General features: G+C 38.4%; 1 protein-coding gene across 14 annotated transcripts in view; it reads left to right on the top strand.

Annotated features, from left to right (window-relative positions):
- MEF2C (myocyte enhancer factor 2C) overlaps positions 1-12,503 on the top strand; it is a 177,652-nt gene extending 165,149 nt beyond the window's left edge. For 9 of the 14 annotated variants that reach the window (XM_047730013.1, XM_047730001.1, XM_047730000.1 and 6 more), the window contains 4 exons: positions 481-504; positions 1,387-1,516; positions 2,118-2,253; positions 7,697-12,503. In XM_047730013.1, the coding sequence (XP_047585969.1) occupies positions 481-504; positions 1,387-1,516; positions 2,118-2,253; positions 7,697-8,018 (612 nt within the window). In that variant the 3' untranslated portion in view covers positions 8,019-12,503. The remainder of the gene's footprint in view (positions 1-480; positions 505-1,386; positions 1,517-2,117; positions 2,254-7,696) is intronic. The other 5 variants (XM_047730009.1, XM_047730008.1, XM_047730012.1 and 2 more) reach the window with 3 other exon arrangements.
- Positions 12,504-21,806: the final 9,303 nt, after the last annotated feature.

Below are 21,806 nucleotides of genomic sequence, written 5' to 3'. Positions count from 1 at the left end.
AAATAAAACCTCCCACAGGGCCATAGCCAAGCGGTGTGGGCCATGCGTGGCAGGCTGTCTCTATCCGCAGATTTATTCTAAGTTCCCTAAAACTGATGTTCTCCCAGGGATCCTGTGAGTGGTCCTACAACCAGCCTCTCACCAGCAGCCAGGTGCAGCGCCACACCCCCTCCTCCAGCAAGTGGGGTTTCAAAATACAATCTTTTTTTTTTTTTTTCCAAAACATGGGGCTGAAATAATGAAGGTTGAGACACTGACCTGTGCAGAAAACTGGATAGATTGTCTTCACATTGGAGACAAACAGCTCATTAAGGGAAACAAAGAATGTCTTTGTAAGGAGTTATCTGTAGAGTCTAGGTTTTAAAATTGTTTAAACTGTTGTGTCTATCAGAAGATGCTTTGCCTTTTGTTGAAAAGATTTTGCCCAATTATAAATATTTACAGACACTAATTAATAAAACTCCTTCCCCATGCTCTCAGTCTGAGGATGTCGACCTGCTTTTGGTAAGTAGTAAGAGTACTTCCCTTAAATGGCACCTGCAAGGAGAAACCCAAGGTGACTTTTAGGTGAGGTGGCTCTAGTAAAATGGGAAGATTTCAGAAGTTACCATAGTGTGTCCAAATGAATCATATTTAAATGCCATTAATTTCAAGTATCACACACCTGAAAACAATGTCAGGTTATTTATTTTTCTGTCTCAACCTTTGCAAGAGAAGACCATGTTTTCAGTTTATTTTAGGACTTGATTTATTGTAAAATTGTAACAAAAATAATTTCCTTATTTAAACCATGAAGATACTTATTTTTCTAAGAATTCAAACTGTCATGATTTTTAAATGTATGTGAATCTTTAATCTTCTTGCTGTAAGGAGTTAAATATACATGTTAGCTGCTTTGCCATTTAGTTCTGAGGGAAGTTTAGAAAATCTGAAAAAAGTGGTCAGAGCACCACCTGCTGGTCAGAATGTAGCATGAAATTCCGCCCATCTGCTCTGCTGTGTATAGAACTGAGCATAAAAACCACCATGGTTGATTTTAATTTTTTTTAATTTGCATTTGAATAAAAACTGAAACAATGGAGTACAGTATACATATTTCATCAGTTTTCAACATAGTCTGTTTTTACCCATAATAAAGCTTATGGTACTTGTTACTAGTTCAGTTGCCAAGGAGATACTGATGTAATGGGTTACTATGGCAACAACTGGTCTCTTGAAGGATTGTAAATGATAGGGTTGGCAGAGTTCATAGAGACACATGCTAAAATGATTAATTTCATGAGACTTGTACCAAGTTATTTCTTTATACACAAAATTAATACTGAAATCTAATATTTTTAACTTTAAAAAATTCTATCAATAATGTCTCTTTATTTACTTTAAAAGAATCAAAGGATAAATAACTCCCAGTCTGCTCAGTCATTGGCTACCCCAGTGGTTTCCGTAGCAACTCCTACTTTACCAGGACAAGGGATGGGAGGATATCCATCAGCCATTTCAACAACATATGGTACCGGTGAGTAGCTTTACCATGTTCAAATAGTGCATTAAATACTTTTTATTAAAAAGCAAGATTTAAAAAAATATATCACTCTTTAGTCTATTAGGAAACTTCATTTAGTACCTGTGGCATCCACAGACTATACCATTACCTATATGTTACTAAGACAAAGTGAATATCCCTATTTTTCTTTCTTAAGTGACTGAAAGTTTTACTGACCTGACCTGAATTCAATATAAAAGACCAATTTCAAGGAAAATGAGCCATTATTTCTTGGATATAATAGAAAGCTCACTTTCTCGGGATTGTTTAAAAAACGTTTCTAGATCATCAAAGATGTATATCCTGTAATGCCAGATTGTAGTTCTAGTAAACTAAAATTGCAAGCTGTACTACTTTAAAGCTTTTGTGGAATACTTGTTTTTTGGTAAACGAGACATCTCTTTTAAATTAAAATTGCTCCTGATGCTTTATCTCCTTCTACCCCGAGAGTAAGAGAGTTTATAATAATCATTACATGATACTAATAAGAGTATTTTTGAACTGGAAATGTGTATTTGCCATTTGATAATTTTCAAATTGAGTTTTTCCCTCATTGTTTTATTTATTGGTCTAGAGTACTCTCTGAGTAGTGCAGACCTGTCATCTCTGTCTGGGTTTAACACCGCCAGCGCTCTCCATCTTGGGTCAGTAACTGGCTGGCAACAGCAACACCTACATAACATGCCGCCATCCGCCCTCAGTCAGCTGGGGTAAGCAATATTATTTCTATTATAAAACACTGAGAATGTGTTCTTGGATGACAACAGCAGTCTCTAGATACTGTGCTCTAGTGTCCCATTAAAGGATGTAAAATTCTACTTTATCAGAATGGGAAAGTAATTATCAGATCAGTATCTTTTAAGTCAATTAGATATTCCTTTCCTTATTTTTTGAGAGAAGGGGAGCTCTGTGATAATGAGATACATTACTTCCCTATTGTTTTAGGCTATATTGGTTTCCACTTTGATCAATGAAAAACTTTCATTTAGTTGACTTTTCATATAGTTCACGTGGGACATAAGAAGACACTTATAAGTCCTTTAAATTTTAGATGTATTTGTGAACCTTTATCACTTAGCATACACCATCTAATTTATGCTAACCTTAACCTAGTACTGACAGGATCTCCTATTTCATTGATTTCATATATTTATAATGTACTCATCATATGGTTATATATTTATAGATATTGCACAAATATAAATATATGTGTATGTGCGCATACACTAATTGCCTAAATTTGGGTATAAAAATAATTTCTGTTGTTTTCTGAAATCAGAATATGTGTATTTCTGCCCCCTTGTGGTAATTTTGAGAAATGTCTTTATCATAAAAATGACTCCTGTCATTTATGTATAGAAATGTTCAAACCTTTAAAAAGCCCTGAATTCATAATTCACACTCCTTGTAAAACAGATGGTTTTTTTAAGCTTAAAACGTGAATCAAAGATCTGACTTTAAGTTTAACTAATAACTCCATAACTGCAGTTAATCTTCAGAAGAAAATACTAGGAAGATATAAAATATTGAAAGATAAGAGCTTATATTTTAGAAACACTCTATATGCCTACCTCGTTTTTACTTTTCTGCCCAGCCATGTGGTTAGAATAGTTAGCTAGCTCTATGCTTCTGATTCTAAAGAAATGAGAATAAAACACTGATTAGAATAAAAATCCCTGACATCACAACTTCATCTCTTATCCTCCCTACCCTCCTAGCTTTCTTGTGGAATTGATTTCACATAGATGAGTGCTCTGGTAATAGAGTCTTCCCCTATTCACTATTTGCTTATGTGCATCCTGCTCACTGATCATTATTGTTGAAAATCTAACCTTCCATGGAAACAATAAAATAAATTTACATGATATTATTGCTGTGCTTTCTTAAAAGATTGTTAACTTTGAAGATATATTAAATACTGATCAGCAACAGAGTTTCTCCTTTTAGGACATTAATATTTCCTCAGAATTGTTAACTATGCAAGTAAACATTTACTGCAATAACTTTTTGAGATAATTATGACTGAGTACACGATACCATCCAGGCAATGTTGAAGTACATACATGCGGTGTCGCACCGCTAGGGCTAAGCAGTGAATCCACTGTACGTGCTTCTTGGCAAAGATCAAGGCAGCTGTTCACATCTCATGTTTCACAAAATTCATCCATTAGAGGACTAGATTTCCTTAAAAATTATCGATGTCAAAAGCCATATTATTTTTATCTGAATGTGGCTTTCTTTTGTTCTTTGTAACACCCAACAATTTGCATTTTACATATTAATGTATGTATTTTAACTATACTGTAATCTTAAAAGTCACTTCTATTACATGGGAAGAATCTAATTCTCTGCTGCCCTTAATAAAAGCTTCAGTAAATGAGAAGGGAGAGAACTGGCCTACAGAGGAACCAAATTACAACAGCCAGGGATGAAGCATTTTGTTTAGTTCCGGTTTCTTTCAACAACGGTTCTCATGGTGCAGTATTTGACTCTGAACTTAGTCTATGAGTTTTTATTGCACTTTTAATCACTTCCCTTATCCCTCAAATAGATAGGATACCCCTTCCACACCTTCTGATTTTGGCAAGCCTCCTTCCTTCCTTCCTTTCTTCCTTCCCCGTTCTCTCTCACACACACACACACACACAGGGTAGCTTTTAAAAAAAAAAAAAAAGATTCCTTTAGAGGGACTAGCCCTTGTTCACACAATTAAATGTTAAACTATTTTTAAAAATCCCAAGTTGTAAAATTTATGTAAAATAAATTATATGAGGTGCCTTAATTCCCTACAGTGTGAATTAATTTTAAAAAATCAGTATTTTTTTTAGGCTACAGTTTCCTCACGTCCTTGTGTGGTGGGTTCACGCTCCTCTGTAGAGATATAGTGTTTAGAGTAGAGTAAAATAGATTTCAGCTCTTCCAAAGTATATATTCCCAGCAGCCCAAGATGGTCACCATAGTTCTTTCCCAAAATTAAGAGGATAAAAGAGCTCTTCGTGTTTTGTTGAGGGAAATACCTTCAATTCTTAAAAGCAGTACTTTTAACTCTCTATAGTATTTGATTTTATCTAACCAAGTCAGATAAATGGCATTCATTGATTTGATGCAGGAAGCAGAAATGACTGGCAGAAGGAACTTGCCATCAAGAGTTAGTGACAGTCCTTTGAATATGAATATTTGAGCAAATGACCCTCAAATTTTTAAGCGTTTTTCTCATAGTGCCTTAAAAAAGGGCAGCCTGTTTTCTGGAAGCATTTCTATAAACCATCTTTGTTGATGTGGGTGTTTAAAGACAACTTTTAAAAGGTTAAGTTAAATATAGTTTGATAGTCTAATTTCCAGGCGGAGGCAGTAAGAAATTTGAATAAAACTATCCAGTCATGTTTCATTTCTGAGCAATTATGGGGAAGGGTAGGTGTTTTCCCAGTTGGAAGGCATCTGTAGTACATGAAAACTTGCAGCAGGAGTGGAGATGGGCAACTTGCATATCTGGCTTCTGTCTCCCCACCCACCTCTTTCTCACCCACACACATGGAGTATTTCACAATTCTCTGGGTCTATAAAAATTTTGCTCTCAAGAACAAGCAGACCAACATGCTTGTATCTGAATAGCATGTATACAGCTAAGGGATTTTTAATGCTTTTTTTCTTTCCAAGATAATAATTTGATAAGAGACTAGCCAATTACACTTCATTCTGTTTGGAATCCTCCGCCACAGTAGAATGAAGCTGAGTCTCAGTCATCACGTACATCTCAGGACTGCATTTAGCGTCCCCAGAACTACTCAAAATGCTTCATATGTGCTTTCAGTGTCATAGGAAATGCCACTAGAAAGGAAACGGAGGGGCTCGCCTGTTTGTTTACAGGAAGGGATAAGCAAGCAGTGAGTGTTGTATCTCCCATGGGGAAGAGAAGCCGCAAAACCAGTACAAGCCAGTTCACAATGGGAGATGCCATAAATACGTAGATAATGCAGCTTCTAAAAGCTGCATTAAGGAAACAGCATTTTGATTACACTATTTTTTGCATCAATTAATCCACCCAGATCAACTGCTTCTACTAGTCCATCTCACCAAAGTTTTTTACTAATTGTCCACGTCTCCCTGCCTGTGAAAAAGCAATCTAAATGTCAAAGGGCAGTCAAAGTATTGGTTGAGACGCCACTTTGTTTACAGACTCCTAATTGACGTTTGTTATTAAAGAGTTGTGTGATTCATAGTAGAAGCATTTAATTAAATTTTAGTGAAACAGCCTTTCTTATCGAGAGCCAGGAAAATTCTTTCTTCCACAAATCAAAAGATGATTTCCTCTGACATCAAAATGAATCATTAAGTAACTTTGAACCCAGATAAAATAGTCCACCATCATGGATCCTTTTGAAATACAGGTGTTTCCCCCCTCTCCCCCAACCCTGGCTTAATACCTTCTTGATTTAAAGATTATTTAAACTCTTAGAAAATTAATAAACCAATGCAGTGTAAAGTAAAAACTATAAGTAAATAATGACAAGTATATACAGGCAATTGAAAATCACACGCACTCAATGTGGTAACTTGATATAAATGCTAAGACTGTTTTGATCCTATAACATAAAAGCTGGAGAAAGAAAGGCTTATTAGGGAAACAAATAATTCTCCTTTAGGTCATTCTAGGCATTAGCTCATCTATTAAGAGAAGGAAAGTAATTCTTTGCCAGTAGGTGGTGCTTTTGTATAAAACATCACTCAAAGATAAACTCATTTTGACTAATTTTATATCTCTATACATCTTGAGCCTGAATTGCATCTCCCAAAAAGCCAACCCCAAGTTATTCCACTTTTTCCTCTGAAATATATCCCCATTTTCTCACTGCTTGTAATGACTTTTTAATGTCACCTAATTCTCTCCATTTGAAAGTAACATAATCACGTCCCTGAGTAGGTAGGCTCACTGTCCTTTGTCTAGAATGGGTGTATCTGTATGGATTATTCTTCACCGTGACTGCTCACTAGGGGAGATATCTTTACTCTCTTGACAACGTGGGCAAGTAATGCTGACTCTAGCCACGGATGTCAGTGCGATCAGAATGCAGGAGCAGTACACGAATCTTAAAATTGATGTCGGCAGTGTTCTCCCAGTTTATCCTGATCAAAGTCATTGCAGTTGCCAGCTGACACCCAAGGGCTTAATGCTTTTCCCTCCAGAGTGCCAAGTGTCCGAATTCTTCCACATTTGGGAAGAAGGGAAAGTTATACTTTCCTGGAATAAATGAGGATTAAGGCTTATAAACACAATAAAAGCACACTAGATCCTTCTTTACAAAAGCTTTTCCTTAGACAAATCCACATTTCTCAGCTCATGCCAATTATAACTACAGGCTGAGTGATATCCTACTACACACTGCGGCAGGGAGAGGATGGCAGTGATGAAGTTGAGGTTCTTGTGGAAAATAGACGCCCCTTGCGTCCCACGTAACAGAAAGGATGAAGAAGGGCCAGCCCTTGACCAATGTTAGTGGGGTAGGAAGTCTAAGTGTCTAAATTTTTGGCCAATAATCTTCAACCTCCTTCCCCGTCTTTCCCCCCTCCAGTCTTTCACCAGATACAGTTAAGTGTAGCATTTTAGGGATTTATTCACTTGAAATTTGAACTCTCTTCCCTCTCCCTGAAGACTGTACAACTTCATGTGTTCGCACTTATTACGTGGAGGGAACCATTTATATCCGTCACAGGCTTTTTGCAGTAATTTCCACGCATAGGCATTAGTCAGTCAGAGACGTCTCATTCAAAAGCTACATATTGTATCTTAAATCTTAGGTTAGATTTCGGAACTAGTCTAGGGAGAAATTCCATGGACACAGAAAATGCTTTTTTCCAGCGTGTCATGTTAAGCCTCTCTGAGCCAGTAACCTGCATGTGTAGGGAGCCTGTCAGAGACTAGAGGTATGATTCACAAGGCCTGGCCCCGTTAAATACTGTAATTACTCCCAGGCATTCTCAGTGGCTCTGAGCAGGCACTGCCCCCCCCCCCCCAGTGCTTCCGAGCACGCTCTCCTCCCTCTGGGCATGCTCCAGTGTCTATGCGAGTCTTGAAGCTGATGTTTGATGTAATTGTGAGTTCCTGGGGGCTCCAGGCCTCCTCCATCTGTAACTGGGTTTCCTTTCCTCCTACAGAGCTTGCACTAGCACTCATTTATCTCAGAGTTCAAATCTCTCCCTGCCTTCTACTCAAAGCCTCAACATCAAGTCAGAACCTGTTTCTCCTCCTAGAGACCGTACCACCACCCCTTCGAGATACCCACAACACACGCGCCACGAGGCGGGGAGATCTCCTGTTGACAGCTTGAGCAGCTGTAGCAGTTCGTACGACGGGAGCGACCGAGAGGATCACCGGAATGAATTCCACTCCCCCATTGGACTCACCAGACCTTCGCCGGACGAAAGGGAAAGTCCCTCAGTCAAGCGCATGCGACTCTCTGAAGGATGGGCAACATGATCAGATTATTACTTACTAGTTTTTTTTTTTTCTTGCAGTGTGTGTGTGTGCTATACCTTAATGGGGAAGGGGGGTCGATATGCATTATATGTGCTGTGTGTGGAAAAAAAAAAAAGTCAGGTACTCTGTTTTGTAAAAGTACTTTTAAATTGCCTCAGTGATACAGTATAAAGATAAACAGAAATGCTGAGATAAGCTTAGCACTTGAGTTGTACAACAGAACACTTGTACAAAATAGATTTTAAGGCTAACTTCTTTTCACTGTTGTGCTCCTTTGCAAAATGTATGTTACAATAGATAGTGTCATGTTGCAGGTTCAACGTTATTTACATGTAAATAGACAAAAGGAAACATTTGCCAAAAGCGGCAGATCTTTACTGAAAGAGAGAGCAGCTGTTATGCAACATATAGAAAAATGTATAGATGTTTTGGACAGACCCGGCAAAGGGTGGCCATTGGTAAATGTTAGGAACGCACCAGGTCACCTAACATCCTGAGAACGCGCTCACAAACCTGCACGCATATCATTGGCGTATGGCACTCATTGAAAAGGATCAACGACCATTAAAAGAGGACCATACCTATTTAAAAAAAAAAAAAATGTGGAGTTTGAGGGCTAACGTATTTAATTAAATAAATAAATCTGGGTCTGCATCTCTTATTAAATAAAAATATAAAAATATGTACATTACATTTTGCTTATTTTCATATAAAAGGTAAGACAGAGTTTGCAAAGCATTTGTGGCTTTTTGTAGTTTACTTAAGCCAAAATGTGTTTTTTTCCCCCTTGATAGCTTCGCTAATATTTTAAACAGTCCTGTAAAAAACCAAAAAGGACTTTTTGTATAGAAAGCACTACCCTAAGCCATGAGGAACTCCATGCTTTGCTAACCAAGATAACTGTTTTCTCTTTGTAGAAGTTTTGTTTTTGAAATGTGTATTTCTAATTATATAAAATATTAAGAATCTTTTAAAAAATCTGTGAAATTAACATGCTTGTGTATAGCTTTCTAATATATATAATATTATGGTAATAGCAGAAGTTTTGTTATCTTAATAGCGGGAGGGGGGTATATTTGTGCAGTTGCACACTTGAGTAACTATTTTCTTTCTGTTTTCTTTTACTCTGCATACGTTTTATAAGTTCAAGGTCAGCTGTCAAAAGGATAACCTGTGGGATTAGAACATATCACATTGCAACACGCTAAATTGTTTTTAATACATTAGAATCTACTGGGTCAACTGACATCCATTGTATATACTAATGAGTTTCTTTCATGCTATTTTTTTGTTTTTGTTTTTACATTATTACCAAATGCAGGGCCCCTTTCTGATCTCACCATTTCACCATGCATCTTGGAATTCAGTAAGTGCGTACCCTAACTTGCCCGGATCCTAAATTATCTGGTTGGTTTTTCAGCCTAGAATCTGAGACACTTTTTAGAAACATGCCTGGAATAGAGAAGCTGTGTTGGGGCACATGTCCTGCAAATATGGCCCTAGAAACCAGTGATATGGCGTTTACTCAACGCACAAGTCATAAATTCCCACAGAAGAAAAATGTGAAAGACTGGGTGCTAGACAAGAAGGAAGCAGGTAAAGGGATAGTTGCTTCGTCATCCATTTTTAATTATTTTAACTGACCCTCAACAATCTTGTCAGCAATATAGGACTGTTGAACAATCCCGGTGTGTCAGGACCCCCAAATGTCACTTCTGCATAAAGCATGTATGTCATCTATTTTTTTTCTTCAATAAAGAGATTTAATAGCCATTTCAAGAAATCCCATTAAAGAACCTCTCTATGTCCCTTTTTTTAATTTTTCAAAAAATAGCGATGACTCTTGTCTAATATTCGTCTATAAGGGATTAATTTTCAGACCCTTTAAAAAGTGAGTGCCATAAAAAAAAAAGTTGATATATATTGTTTTAAAAGAGATTTCAATCTAGGAATGATTTTCCTTCTCTTGGAATGTGAAGATCTGTCGATTCATCTCCACTCATGTGCATTGACATACACAGCAACAAAGATCCAGACAGTAAGATTGACACTGCTATAGCACGTCTAGGACATTTCTTATCCATCCTTTTCTTTCACTTGCATAGTTGCTATGTGTTTCTCACTGTAAAAGGCTGCCGCTGGGTGGCAAAAGCCAAGAGACCTTACTGACTAAGCTGTATTTTCTTAACTTGATCTGAAATCCACAATTAGACCACTTCGCACCTTTGGTCATATCCACATAGGATGCTAGCCTGCCTTGTACGAACGTTTTCTATATTAAAAACAAAAGAAAAAAACATCTTTCAACCTTTCCATATATCCCACTCCTTAAGGTATTCATGGAACATGAAAGAAAATCATTTATTTAGAGGAAAAACAAAGAATCATCCCTGAAAACACACACACACACACACACACACACACACTTATTCACACGTGGCGGGGGGAATCTAAGAAAGTCATTTTCCTCACCGTAGACTTGATTCCATCCTTAGAACCATCCTTATAACTTGATGTGTATAAAATATGCAAACATGTCACAGATGTTCTTTGTCATTTCAAAACACTTTATCAATATCAGCAGAAATTTACCAGTGGGTGGGAAAGGGTCATTATGTGAAACTATGAAAAAATAGCCATATTAATTTTTTACCTGCAATTTGCCTCAGCAACAAAGGAAAAGTGAATTTATAATGCTGAAGATAAAGTAAGCTAAAGTACCAGCAGAAGCCTTGGCTATTTATAGCAGTTCTGACAATAGTTTTATAAGAACATGAAAAGAACAAAATCACTTGAAAACGGATGCCAGTCATCTCTTGTTCCCACTACCGAATTCATATAAAGTGGTGGCAAGATAGCGAAGGGATAATCTGAGAGTTTTTTAAAGATGATTTAACGAGGAAAAGCACAATTTTGATTGTGATGAGTCACTTTCTGTAAACAATCACTGTCTCTCTTTACCCTTCTACCTTATCTGTAATTTACCATTTATTGTATTTGCAAAGCTAGTATGGTTTTGGGTTTTTATCACAGTAAATCCTTTGTATTCAGGAGTTTAGGGCAGAGCCCTGAGGGAGTATGATTTTACATAACCCATCCTAGAGTAACATTTTAGGCAACATTCTTCATTGCAAGTAAAAGAATCCTAAGTAGCATTTTACACAGCTACAAATATTGTTATAGCTAATCCTATTTTGAAAGATTTTTGGTAATATTAAGCTTAAATACTGGTAACACTGATGCAATATAGGGAAGCTGCACAACCTGTATATTGTATGCATTGGTGAGGGGAAGGCTGGTCATTTCAATCTTTTTTAAAATTGTGTTTTTTAGTAAAATGGCTTATTTTTCTCCCAAAGGTGGAATTTAGCATTTTGTAATGATGAATATGAAAATACCTATCATCCTCGGATCATTTTAAGGTTGACTAAAGTGAGAAAAGAAAAGAATTCCAATACACTTTTTAAAAGAATGTCTGCCCTCTCACACTTTTGATGTATTTGTTTTTCTTAACATACCCATCTTTTAATTTAGAGCTAGTGGGTTTTTTTTGTTTTGTTTTGTTTTGTTTTTGTTTTTGTTTTTGTTTTTTGCCCCCTTTTTGCTTTTGTTTGTTTTTCCAGAGGGTAAATGCTTTGTAATTTCTTTCTTTTAAAAAAAAAAAAAAAAAAAAAAGTTGCCTTTTTTTTTTTTTTTTTTTTTTTTAAAGATGCAACCACTCGAACCCTCAGTAAAGGCTGTTAACTGAGCATGGCAGACTTCATCTGTTCCCATTTGTGCCATCTGCTGTGATGTCGTCACTTACATGGCGTTAATTTCCTGCCACTACAGATCTTTTGAAGATTGACGGAATACTGGTGTCTGTTAGAATGCTTCGGACTACAGATGTAATTAAAGGCTTTTCTTAATATGTTTTAACCAAAGATGTGGAGCAATCCAAGCCACATATCTTCTACATTCAATTTGTCCATTTTGGTTATTTTCATAATCGGGTATTGCATTTTGCCTTCCCTAGTCATACCTCAAATTGATTCATACCTCAGTTTAATTCAGAGAGGTCAGCTAAGTGACGGATTCCGTTGTGGTTTGAACGCAGTACTAGTGTTCTCTCGCAGACCCGGGTCGCTGTAGGCATAGGACTTGGATTGCTTCAGATGGTTTGCTGTATCATTTTTCTTCCTTTTCTTTTTCTGGGGACTTGTTTCCATTACATGACAGTAATTAAAATAGCTTGTAAATGAGGGCATACAAGCATTTGCAACAAATATTCAAATAGAGGCTCACAGCGGCATAAGCTGGACTTTGTCGCCACTAGATGACAAGATGTTATAACTAAGTTAAACCACATCTGTGTATCTCAAGGGACTTCATTCAGCTGTCTGTAGTGAATAAAAGTGGGGAATTTTCAAAAGTTTCTCCTGCTGGAAATAAGGTATAATTTGTATTTTGCAGACAATTCAGTAAAGTTACTGGCTTTCTTAGTGATGCAGTGTCTGTGGTGCATTTCTTTAATTAATGTTTTGCTGTTTAAATATTTTCCACTTAATAGTGTTGGTTAAAAGCAGCTTCTCCCACAAGTGCAAGTGAGCATTTTGAATTTCCAGCTCGAAATGCATTTACAAAAGGGGCATATTTGTGTTTGGAGGGAAGAAAGGTATAAAGTTGATTTCTTTTCTTGGGATGATACATGTACTCAGCCAGTGTAGCAATTCAAGGTTCTTATCAAGTGGTTCAACTTCTTTATCAAAGTAGTTCCGTGAATCTTGGATAACTTGCTTGAACACAGAGAATTTTCCCAAAGTCATTCTGAAAAGCACTACCACATAATAAGTTATTTTTTAATAATGTGTAGAAAGAATTTTCAGATTTATTTTTTCTTCATCAAAATAATTTCTTTAACCAAAACAAAAACAAAAAAACCCAAAAACCAAACCAAACACATGGGCTTTTATCCAAATACTTGAAAAAATGAGTAAATGCATACGTTTTCAGAAACTAAAAAATATATGTATTACCAAAATCCAATGGTAATGTCCAAACGGAATGTCCTTAGAAGGAGCACCATGAGGACTAATTTAGGAGCTGAAGAGGAAAACAAGAAGGCACTGGCCAGCCACCTGGAGAACTTGAACTAGTGCACGAGGTGATTCCTGCTTTGAGGGAAAAAGGAAACATTGCATGTGGCTTCCAGATAGCAGTGCTCATCTCTCTGTTCTTTTTATTCATTGTTAGCAAACACTTATTAAGCATTTATTATGTGTAATTCACATTACTGAATACTGATGCTACAGGGATGCATCAAAATGTAGCCCTTGCTTTTAAGAAACTTATAAACTAGTAGGAGATTAAAGGACTAACAGGAAGTAGAAATGGTTCTCAGAGACTTCTGCAAAGTGCTAGGAGGAAACCACTAAAGAGATCTTTGGAGCAGAGCAGAACGTGAACAGTTCCTAATCTGCCCAGCAGAGACAGCCTTGGACTTGTCTTTGGAAGGAGTAGGGGAGGATGGAGAAAGGCCCAGGTGGATGAGGGCAGGACTGATTAGTGGGCATGTGACCTCTGCAGTCACATGCACGGTCCCACACTTAGTTTCACTCTCTACTGTCACCATCTTGATAATTTCATCTTTGAGTTTATTTTGTAAGTGAAGTCTGATTGTGTGTGAGCAGAGGAGATACACAGAAAAAAGTGGAAAGCTTTGATTTTGGTAACTTTAAAGGCCTCTTTTTCCTGCTTTGTTGAAAAAGGGACATTTTCATTTCACACTGAGCCCCTCATCTTATGACTAGTCCTGGATGAGGGCATTCTACAAGGAGGAAATAATAGGTATCAAGGTATAGAGATGGGAACACAAGAGAAAAATGTGCAGGAATGGTGGTCCAACCTGTTTAGATGAGGCATAGCCATGTGTAGGTGTTGGAGAACATCATCAAGAGGACATGACTTCCAGCTGACCTGCAAGCTGGACCCGGACAATTGAAGCCTCCTCACCCCTCCCCCTGTCTGTACACGGTACACTCCTCCCCCCTCCCACACCGACCGTTCCCACAGGGGGAGCCACTTTTAAGGATGCAACCTTGAGAAAGCAATGTATTATTGCGACCAGCCAGATGGTTTACAGGACTGAACTCAGTTAAGGTCTCTAAATAAACTTATGAGACTGGCAGGCTGGTGTGGAGATTTACTAATCTTGTAGCCACCAAAAACCAGGCTCATCCATAAGTTTCCTTGCTTACTAAGCCTGCCACCTCCCAATCTGGAGTGACCTGCCTCTTTCTTCGGTCTCTCCTTGCCTCCATGTACAGGAGCCAGTTTCAGATTTCACCCAGGAAGCTCCCAAGGTTTCGAACCAACAGCCAGAGGCACAAAAAGAGACAAGACTGGAAGAGCTGGCTGGGATCTGATTATATCATGGCAAGTTAAGAACTCTGGGGTTTAAGCAATTAAATGAAAGATTTAGAAGAGATGGAACTGTCAAAATTCAGCAAGTGATGAGATTAATGGCAGGAGGGATGATAGAATTGTTAAAAGTTTACAGCTTTAAGCTTAAATGATTAGGATCCCAGTAATGTCCAGATAGGAAATGGAGAAGAGCTTACTACTATGTGAGGAAGGTAACTAAGTCACTTCTCAACATGTTGGGCTTGACTTGTATGTCTAAGTAGAATATGAGAATTTTGTAAATGTAGACTTGAACTGAGGATACCAGTTAATGCTAAAGGTAAAGCTTTGGGTGTTATTAACAGGGAGGTGATAGTGAACACCATGACCATGAAATGAACTTGTCAAGGGGAAGGTCAAGGGTGAGGGAAGAAGTAGGCTTAGAAGGGAATGTGAAAGAGGGGAGACCTACAGGGAAGAAAGGACCCGTGAAGAAATCAAGGATCATCATTCAGACAGAAGGAAAACCGAAGTGTGTTGTCAAGGCCAGAAGAGGCAGAAGAGGTTTCAAGGTTAAAAAAAAGAGCAACAGTGTCAAATGTTTTATAGGGGTCACAAGGGAGGAAAATGGAGAAAGGGATTTTGGCCTTGGGTATTATCTGAGAATTATTTCAATAAAATGGTGTGGGAGAGAGAGGTTGCTAGCAGATGTGAAATTTCAGGCAGCAAGTGTGAAGAAATCTTTCACGATGTTGGTAATTAAAAGATGAGAGCTGGCGTGAGAGACCAGCAGAGTCGAGGATAAAGGGGAAGGTTGTGAAAAGGCCAGGTGGTACCCGAGCCTGTTTATGGGTTGGGGGAGACCTAAGGGAGCAGAACGCAGACGTGAACCGTCCTAACCAAAAGCTAGAGGATTACATTTGGTGCCCCCAGGCCCAATTCCTATGTGGTTCTTTCATTTCAGAGATGTTTGAGAGTCTCGATTAAATACAGTTATTGAATCTGAGAAAGGAAAATTATTCTCACAGAGTATCTGAGCTTTCATTTTGTGAATTAAGTACTTTTTGCATTCTGTGTGCGTATTCCTACGGCATCTTTGCTGTGCATACCCTCACAGATCAACTTCGAAGCAAGATTCAGTGATGAAAGGAGAAAGCCAAGCTGGCTTTCCTATGGTTGTTTCCCTTGAGCTCCCATGCTTCTTACTTCCTGAGAGCAAATGTCTCTATCAGCAAAAATACAGCTCTTCTTTTCACCTCTCCTCTCCCGGGCAGAGGTTATAGTTAGGAAAACACAAAGGAAATATTCATAGTTTCTGGCCCTAGAGTAGCTCCTGGTTTTAGCGGTAGCCTCGTCTGACCACCAGCTCCAACACACCCAGTTTTGACAGGCTCAGAATTGAGGAAGAATCTCCAGCTCTGAAATTCTCAACCCCAGCAGCCAACTTCTATTCTAGGCCAAATGGCAATGACAATCACCTCTTAAATCTGGTAACTCGTGCAAGAACCAGGCAGAAAAGGTGGAAACATGAACAACCAGTGGGGCAAGTCCACACTAAGCAGAAAGTAGTTAAGAAAACCCTTGACCCAACACTCTACCACCAGAACTGCTGGGTCCGTGTCTTTTCCCTTACCCTGCCCTCCCTTCCTTAGAGAGAGCACTGACAGCGGGAAGGTCACAGTGACCCCAGGCAACCTGAGAAAACAGAAGCTGAAGCTGGTGTGGGAGGGAAGTACTGAGTTTGTTTCTGCCATGGGGTTGACCTACAAGATCTACCTGCTCAGAGACCCTCGGTGCAAACTTTCCAGAGGTCATCCAGTCTCCTGATGGAGAATCAGACCAGCTTTATCCCTCCCAAGCTAAGAAGCATTTGTCAAGTTATCTAAGTCTCGATTTTCTCACCTATCACTAAACTCACAGGGTTGCTCTGAAGCCCAATTAAGATGTTTATAGTTGCTAACCACTGAAAAGATCAGAATCCCTACTCCCCTCAAGTTACTCAAAATAAACATGACTCTGCTCTCTAAAGTAATGGTAAAAGAAGGTAACAAAGTTCTGATTTTTCCTGTGATGACTGCAACGGGCTTTTATATTTCTTAGCAACATCACGTTCTTTCCCAAAAGGCGATGTGGTATGCTCCTACTTTGCTGATGCCCTAAGAACATGATCTACTTACAAAGGAAGCCGTGCTCTCAGTATGCATCCTAAATCTTCCCGCTAGCGGTGCTAAATATATCAACACAGAGAAACTTTCTAGAAGAAGTAGTTTTTGTAAAAGACCAAGTCCTTAAGCATTTATTCCATAAATATTCAATACGGTATATGCTTGCTTCTCTTTACAAACAAGAACCCTGCTTGAATGTGCAAACCTGTTTGTATTTAAAAGTTTGTATGTGCAATAGCTATGATTAAAATATCGAGAAGGTGCCCATTCATAAAGGAATGTTTAAACTATTTGTGGTATATCAACACAATGAAATACTATGCAACAGTTTAAAAGAAACAAAATGAAACACCCTCTAGGTACTGACACAGACATTTTCTGGAAAATATTATTAGATAAAACAACAATAATGGAACTATGTACATAATATGCTATCTTTCAGGTTAAAATGTAGGAGGCAAAAACAATGAATGTTCTTATAATTTCATAAAGAAACACTGGAAACATATGCAAAGAAACCAACCAAGTTTCCAAGATAATGAGGGATTGTGGAGGGGGGGTGAACAGGACCAGAGCAAGACTTGACAGAACATACTTATTAATATTATTTTTATTCTTAAACTATATAAATATGCTTACTTACTCAAAAGAAGAAAGTTATAGTTTAGAAAAAAAGCCTTCCAAACAGATATAAATGCCAAGAGAACAGATTTTTAGAAATCTCTCCTCTAGCTAAAAAGGCCTGTGGGAAATGCCCATGCACAGAGCAAATCTCAGGACTGGTGAGCTTGCCTTTAGGATTCTGCAACTGTCGTCTTCAGCTAGAGGACAGGAACAAAACCTTCAGATGAGGACTTTGCTTCTATTGACCACAGTAAGCAAGTAAGCAAAAGCCTTACTAAAGCAAGCAGTTTCTCATAGTGAAACCACAAATATCCTCTTCTAACAATACTCGGATTTTCTCTGCCATTTTCTGAGTCATTGCCTACCTTTATTTTAATTCATTCCATAATATTTAATTTACTCTGCCTAATCAAACTCTGTATATCCTACTGAGCCATCTAATTTTCACACTGAAAAATCTAGACACCTAGGCTAGATTTCTGTCGAACTGACAGCTGCCTTGTTCATTGTCATTGTAAGCTGCTCCCACATGTAAACAACCCAGCTGTAGTACTAGGATGCAGAAAACATGCTATCCTAACCAACTTCGGTGTCCATAACAACGAGCTGAAATAGCATGGAGAGTATATCATTTTGGGGGTAGTTTCTAATTCGTCAGCTAAATTTCCAAGTAAAAGTTGGAAGGCTCAAAACAATACAACTTTTCCACAATTCCCTACCTCCTTGTTCTCTGCATTTACTATCCTGGTTTACATTCTTTGCATGCGCAAAATTCTACTGTTAAAACAGGTTAAAGAAATGGCTTGGCCAAGTCAAAAAACATGTTCTCTATTTCAAAGTTCTATTGACAATAAAGGATAACACTTCCTGCTACCTCTCCTCCTAAACTCTCAGTGAGTGATGTCCTAACTCAGTCCTTTGAGTTCAATTATTAAGAAAGGATTCAGAAAAAATGGTTTACTTTTTCCACACAGTGCATCCTCTCCAGAATTCTCTTTAAAGATACTGACAACCATGTGAGAACATATACAACAGTCCTTGAAAGTTCACCTACCTTAATAAAGCCCAGTTTTCTTCCTGCCTTTAACAACGTGTTTTATGAAATCTAGGAACAGAAGAGAAAGTTACTGTGAAATACAGAACCAAGAAATAGGAGACAGATTACACTGAATGTCTGCATATAGAAAATTACATGTGGCTAATTAGATAATCAAGAATATAAGCAACAGGGGCGCCTGGGTGGTTCAGTGGGTTAAAGCCTCTGCCTTCAGCTCGGGTCATGATCCCAGGGTCCTGGGATCGAGCCCCACATCGGGCTCTCTGCTCAGCAGGGAGCTTGCTTCCCTCCTCTCTCTCTCTGCCTGCCTCTCTGCCTGCTTGTCATCTCGGTCAAATAAATAAATAAAATCTTTTAAAAATTTTTTTAAAAAAAGAATATAAGCAACATTGGTGTTCATTGTATTCATAGTTATTAAAACCTTACTCCTTAAAATGTGTGCAAGGATTCTGTCAAGCACAGAAGAGAGCGTGCTGTATAATTTTATTTGTACTGCAGCCTGAGAATAGAAAGAACTCATCTACAGCCACAGAAATCAGAACAGTGATGGACTGTGCAAGGTGGGAATTGACTGGAAGGGGCACAACAAAATTTCTGGGGTGATAGAAATGTCCTTTATCTTGATTGGGGTACTTTGTCAAAATGCATCTAATTGCACACATAAGATCTGTGTAAAAAAAAAAAAAGATGTGCACTCTATTTGGTAAATTTTATCTCACCTTTTAAAAAGTTTTTATGTGGGGGCACCTGGATGGCTCAGTGTGTTAAGCATCTGCCTTCGGCTCGGGTCATGATCCCATGGTCCTGGGTTGGAGCCTTGTGTCAGGCTCTCTGCCCAGCAAGGAGTTTGCTTCTCCTTCTCCCTCTGCCCTTCCCCCTTGCTCATGGTCTCTCTCTTCTCAAAGCAAATAAAGGGGGAAAAAATGGGTGGTGTTTTTCTTTTTTCTTTTTTTCTTTTTCTTTTTTTTTTTTTGGACAAAGAAAGGGGAGCAGTGGGCAGAGGGAGAAGCAGACTCCTCGATAAGCAGGGAGACTGATGTGAGACCAGATCCCGGGACTCTGGGATCATGACCTAAGCCAAAGGCAGCCGCTCAACCGACTGAGCCACCCAGGCACCCCACACAAAATACTTTTTTTAGGGGCGCCTGGGTGGCTCAGTGCATTAAGCGTCTGCCTTCGGCTCAGGTCGTGATCTCAGGGTCCTGGAATCGAGCCCCGCGTTGGGCTCTCTGCTCAGTGGGGAGCCTGCTTCCCCCTCTCTCTTTGCCTGCTTCTCTGCCTACTTGTGATCTCTCTCTCTCTCTGTCAAATAAATAAATAAAGTCTTTAAAAATATATATATATATATATATATATATATATTTAAAAACATTAAGAAGTCCTCATATGAAGAGAAATCTTAAATTCAGAATATTATGTAAGAATGGGTTGTTTAAGAATATTATGTAAGAATAGGTTGTCCAGGTCTAGTGGGGCCTACTTCTCCACAAATAATCCGCATGCTTCCATCAAACCTCAATTCAAATCAGGATGAGAGGCTTAAAATTCTTTATTCTCTTAAGTGCCTTGAGCATACCTTCCACAATGGTCATTCACAAAGATTCACAATATTCGTGGGTAAAGGAAGGTAAGCTTTAGTTCAGTCTGAGGAAGATTAATACGATTACATTGTAACTGATGAGGTAGGTAATGTAACAACACACATCAAATAAATGGACTACTTCAAAGACAAAGGCATTATGTATTCCGGAATATTAAATAACTTAATATTTTGCTACGGAGAGTCTTATACCATAGTCTTACCAAATCTTGTTCAATATAATGTTAAACCTCAGAAAAGAGTATAAGAAAGCTAGAATGTTTATCTTCTGTCTCTAGACTGTCCAAAAAGAGAATTCATTTGTTTTTCCCCTGGGGAAACTATTTGAAGCTGCAATATGTGTAGAACCAAAAGTGATAGTCAATGCAACCAGTAATATTAAACCACTTCCCCATAAAATTTATCATCCATCTTCCCATCCCTTGAGGGTTAAATAAAGGTCAGCACAAATGAAAAGAAAGGGCCCAGGTGCATTTTGAGGTGCACTTAGCGAAATTAAGTGCTAGACTTATCTACTTAAGTACTCTGAAGCTATAGTGGAAAGGACACTGCATTCTTCTCTTATTTATTAAAAAAAATAATAATTCTTGGGGCACCTGGCTGGCTCCATTGTTGGAGAATGTGACTCTTGATCTTACAGTTGTAAGTTCGAGCCCCATGTTGGGTGTAGAGATTACTCAAAAGTAAAATCTTATATATATATTTTTTAAAAGATCCTAAAAATTAAACATTTAAAACATTAAATATTTATCATAAAGGGCGCCTGGGTGGTTCGGTCATTAAGTATCTGTCTTCAGCTCAGGTCATGATCCCAAGGTCCTGGGATCGAGCTTCCTGCTCAGTGGGCAGCCTGCTTCTCCCTCTTCCACTCCCCGTGCTTGTGTTCACTCTCTCGCTGTCTCTCTCTCTGTCAAATAATAAATAAAATCTTAAAATTAAATGAACATTAAAAAATTTTTTTTCGTAAGGTACTAAGGCCTATTTTTTTTATGCATTTAACCAAACTCAGATGTACAACGGATCAACATGCAGTATTTACACACACACACACACACACACCTGCACACATCCACACACATGAAGAATTAGTTGAAAGAGCTCAGGAACATGAATCAGATTAATACAATAAAGTAACAGAAAAGAGGCCTTGATTTTGTCAACATGGATATCTGTCTCAGAATATAAACTCTAGGAGAACAAACTATTTCCCACCCAGGCCTTTGCTCATCCCCTTTTGTCCAGCACCACCACAAGGACTGTGCACACCCAAGCAGCCTGTCCAAGGTGGAGGACAAGCAGAAGGAGCCGAAGAAACTTTCATTCTACAAAGCAGATATTTGGACGGAAGTGATAGGGTCACTGGCTCACTACTCCATTTTTCTTGGGTAACATCAGAATGATTCCTGAATTATTTCTCGGTGCTCCTCCGTCCTGAAAGAGGGGACATGAAAGTGCATGTGGAAAAAAAGGGTACAGGCAAGGCTCCCACAGACACACAAAACCACCAACACTCTTTCTGTTTTTATAAACTGTCATACAGATTAAAATAGTCTCCAGGGGTGCCTGGGTGGCTCAGTGGGTTGGGCCGCTGCCTTCGGCTCAGGTCATGATCTCAGGGTCCTGGGATCGAGCCCCGAATCGGGCTCTCTCCTCAGCGGGGAGCCTGCTTCCTCCTCTCTCTCTGCCTGCCTCTCTGCCTGCTTGTGATCTCTCTGTCAAATAAATAAATAAAATCTTTAAAAAATAAAATAAAATAGTCTCCAGTCTTGGTCTTGTGCTGTTTCTATTACATAATAAATATTATTTATTATAATAAATACTATCTTAGGAAAATGATGTAATTTATTATGTGTGAAGAAATGTCTTAAATCTTTTTGGCCTCATTTACAGTATTGTGGACATTGGTAAAGCAGTAGCATGATATGTTCAAAAGATTATAAACTTTGGAGAAAACAAATCTG

The sequence above is a fragment of the Lutra lutra genome, chromosome 5 (genome assembly GCF_902655055.1).
Source record: "Lutra lutra chromosome 5, mLutLut1.2, whole genome shotgun sequence".
Classification (NCBI taxonomy): Eukaryota; Metazoa; Chordata; class Mammalia; order Carnivora; family Mustelidae; genus Lutra; species Lutra lutra.
Note: the sequence above shows the minus strand (reverse complement) of the source record. Positions and strands in the feature narration are given on the sequence as shown.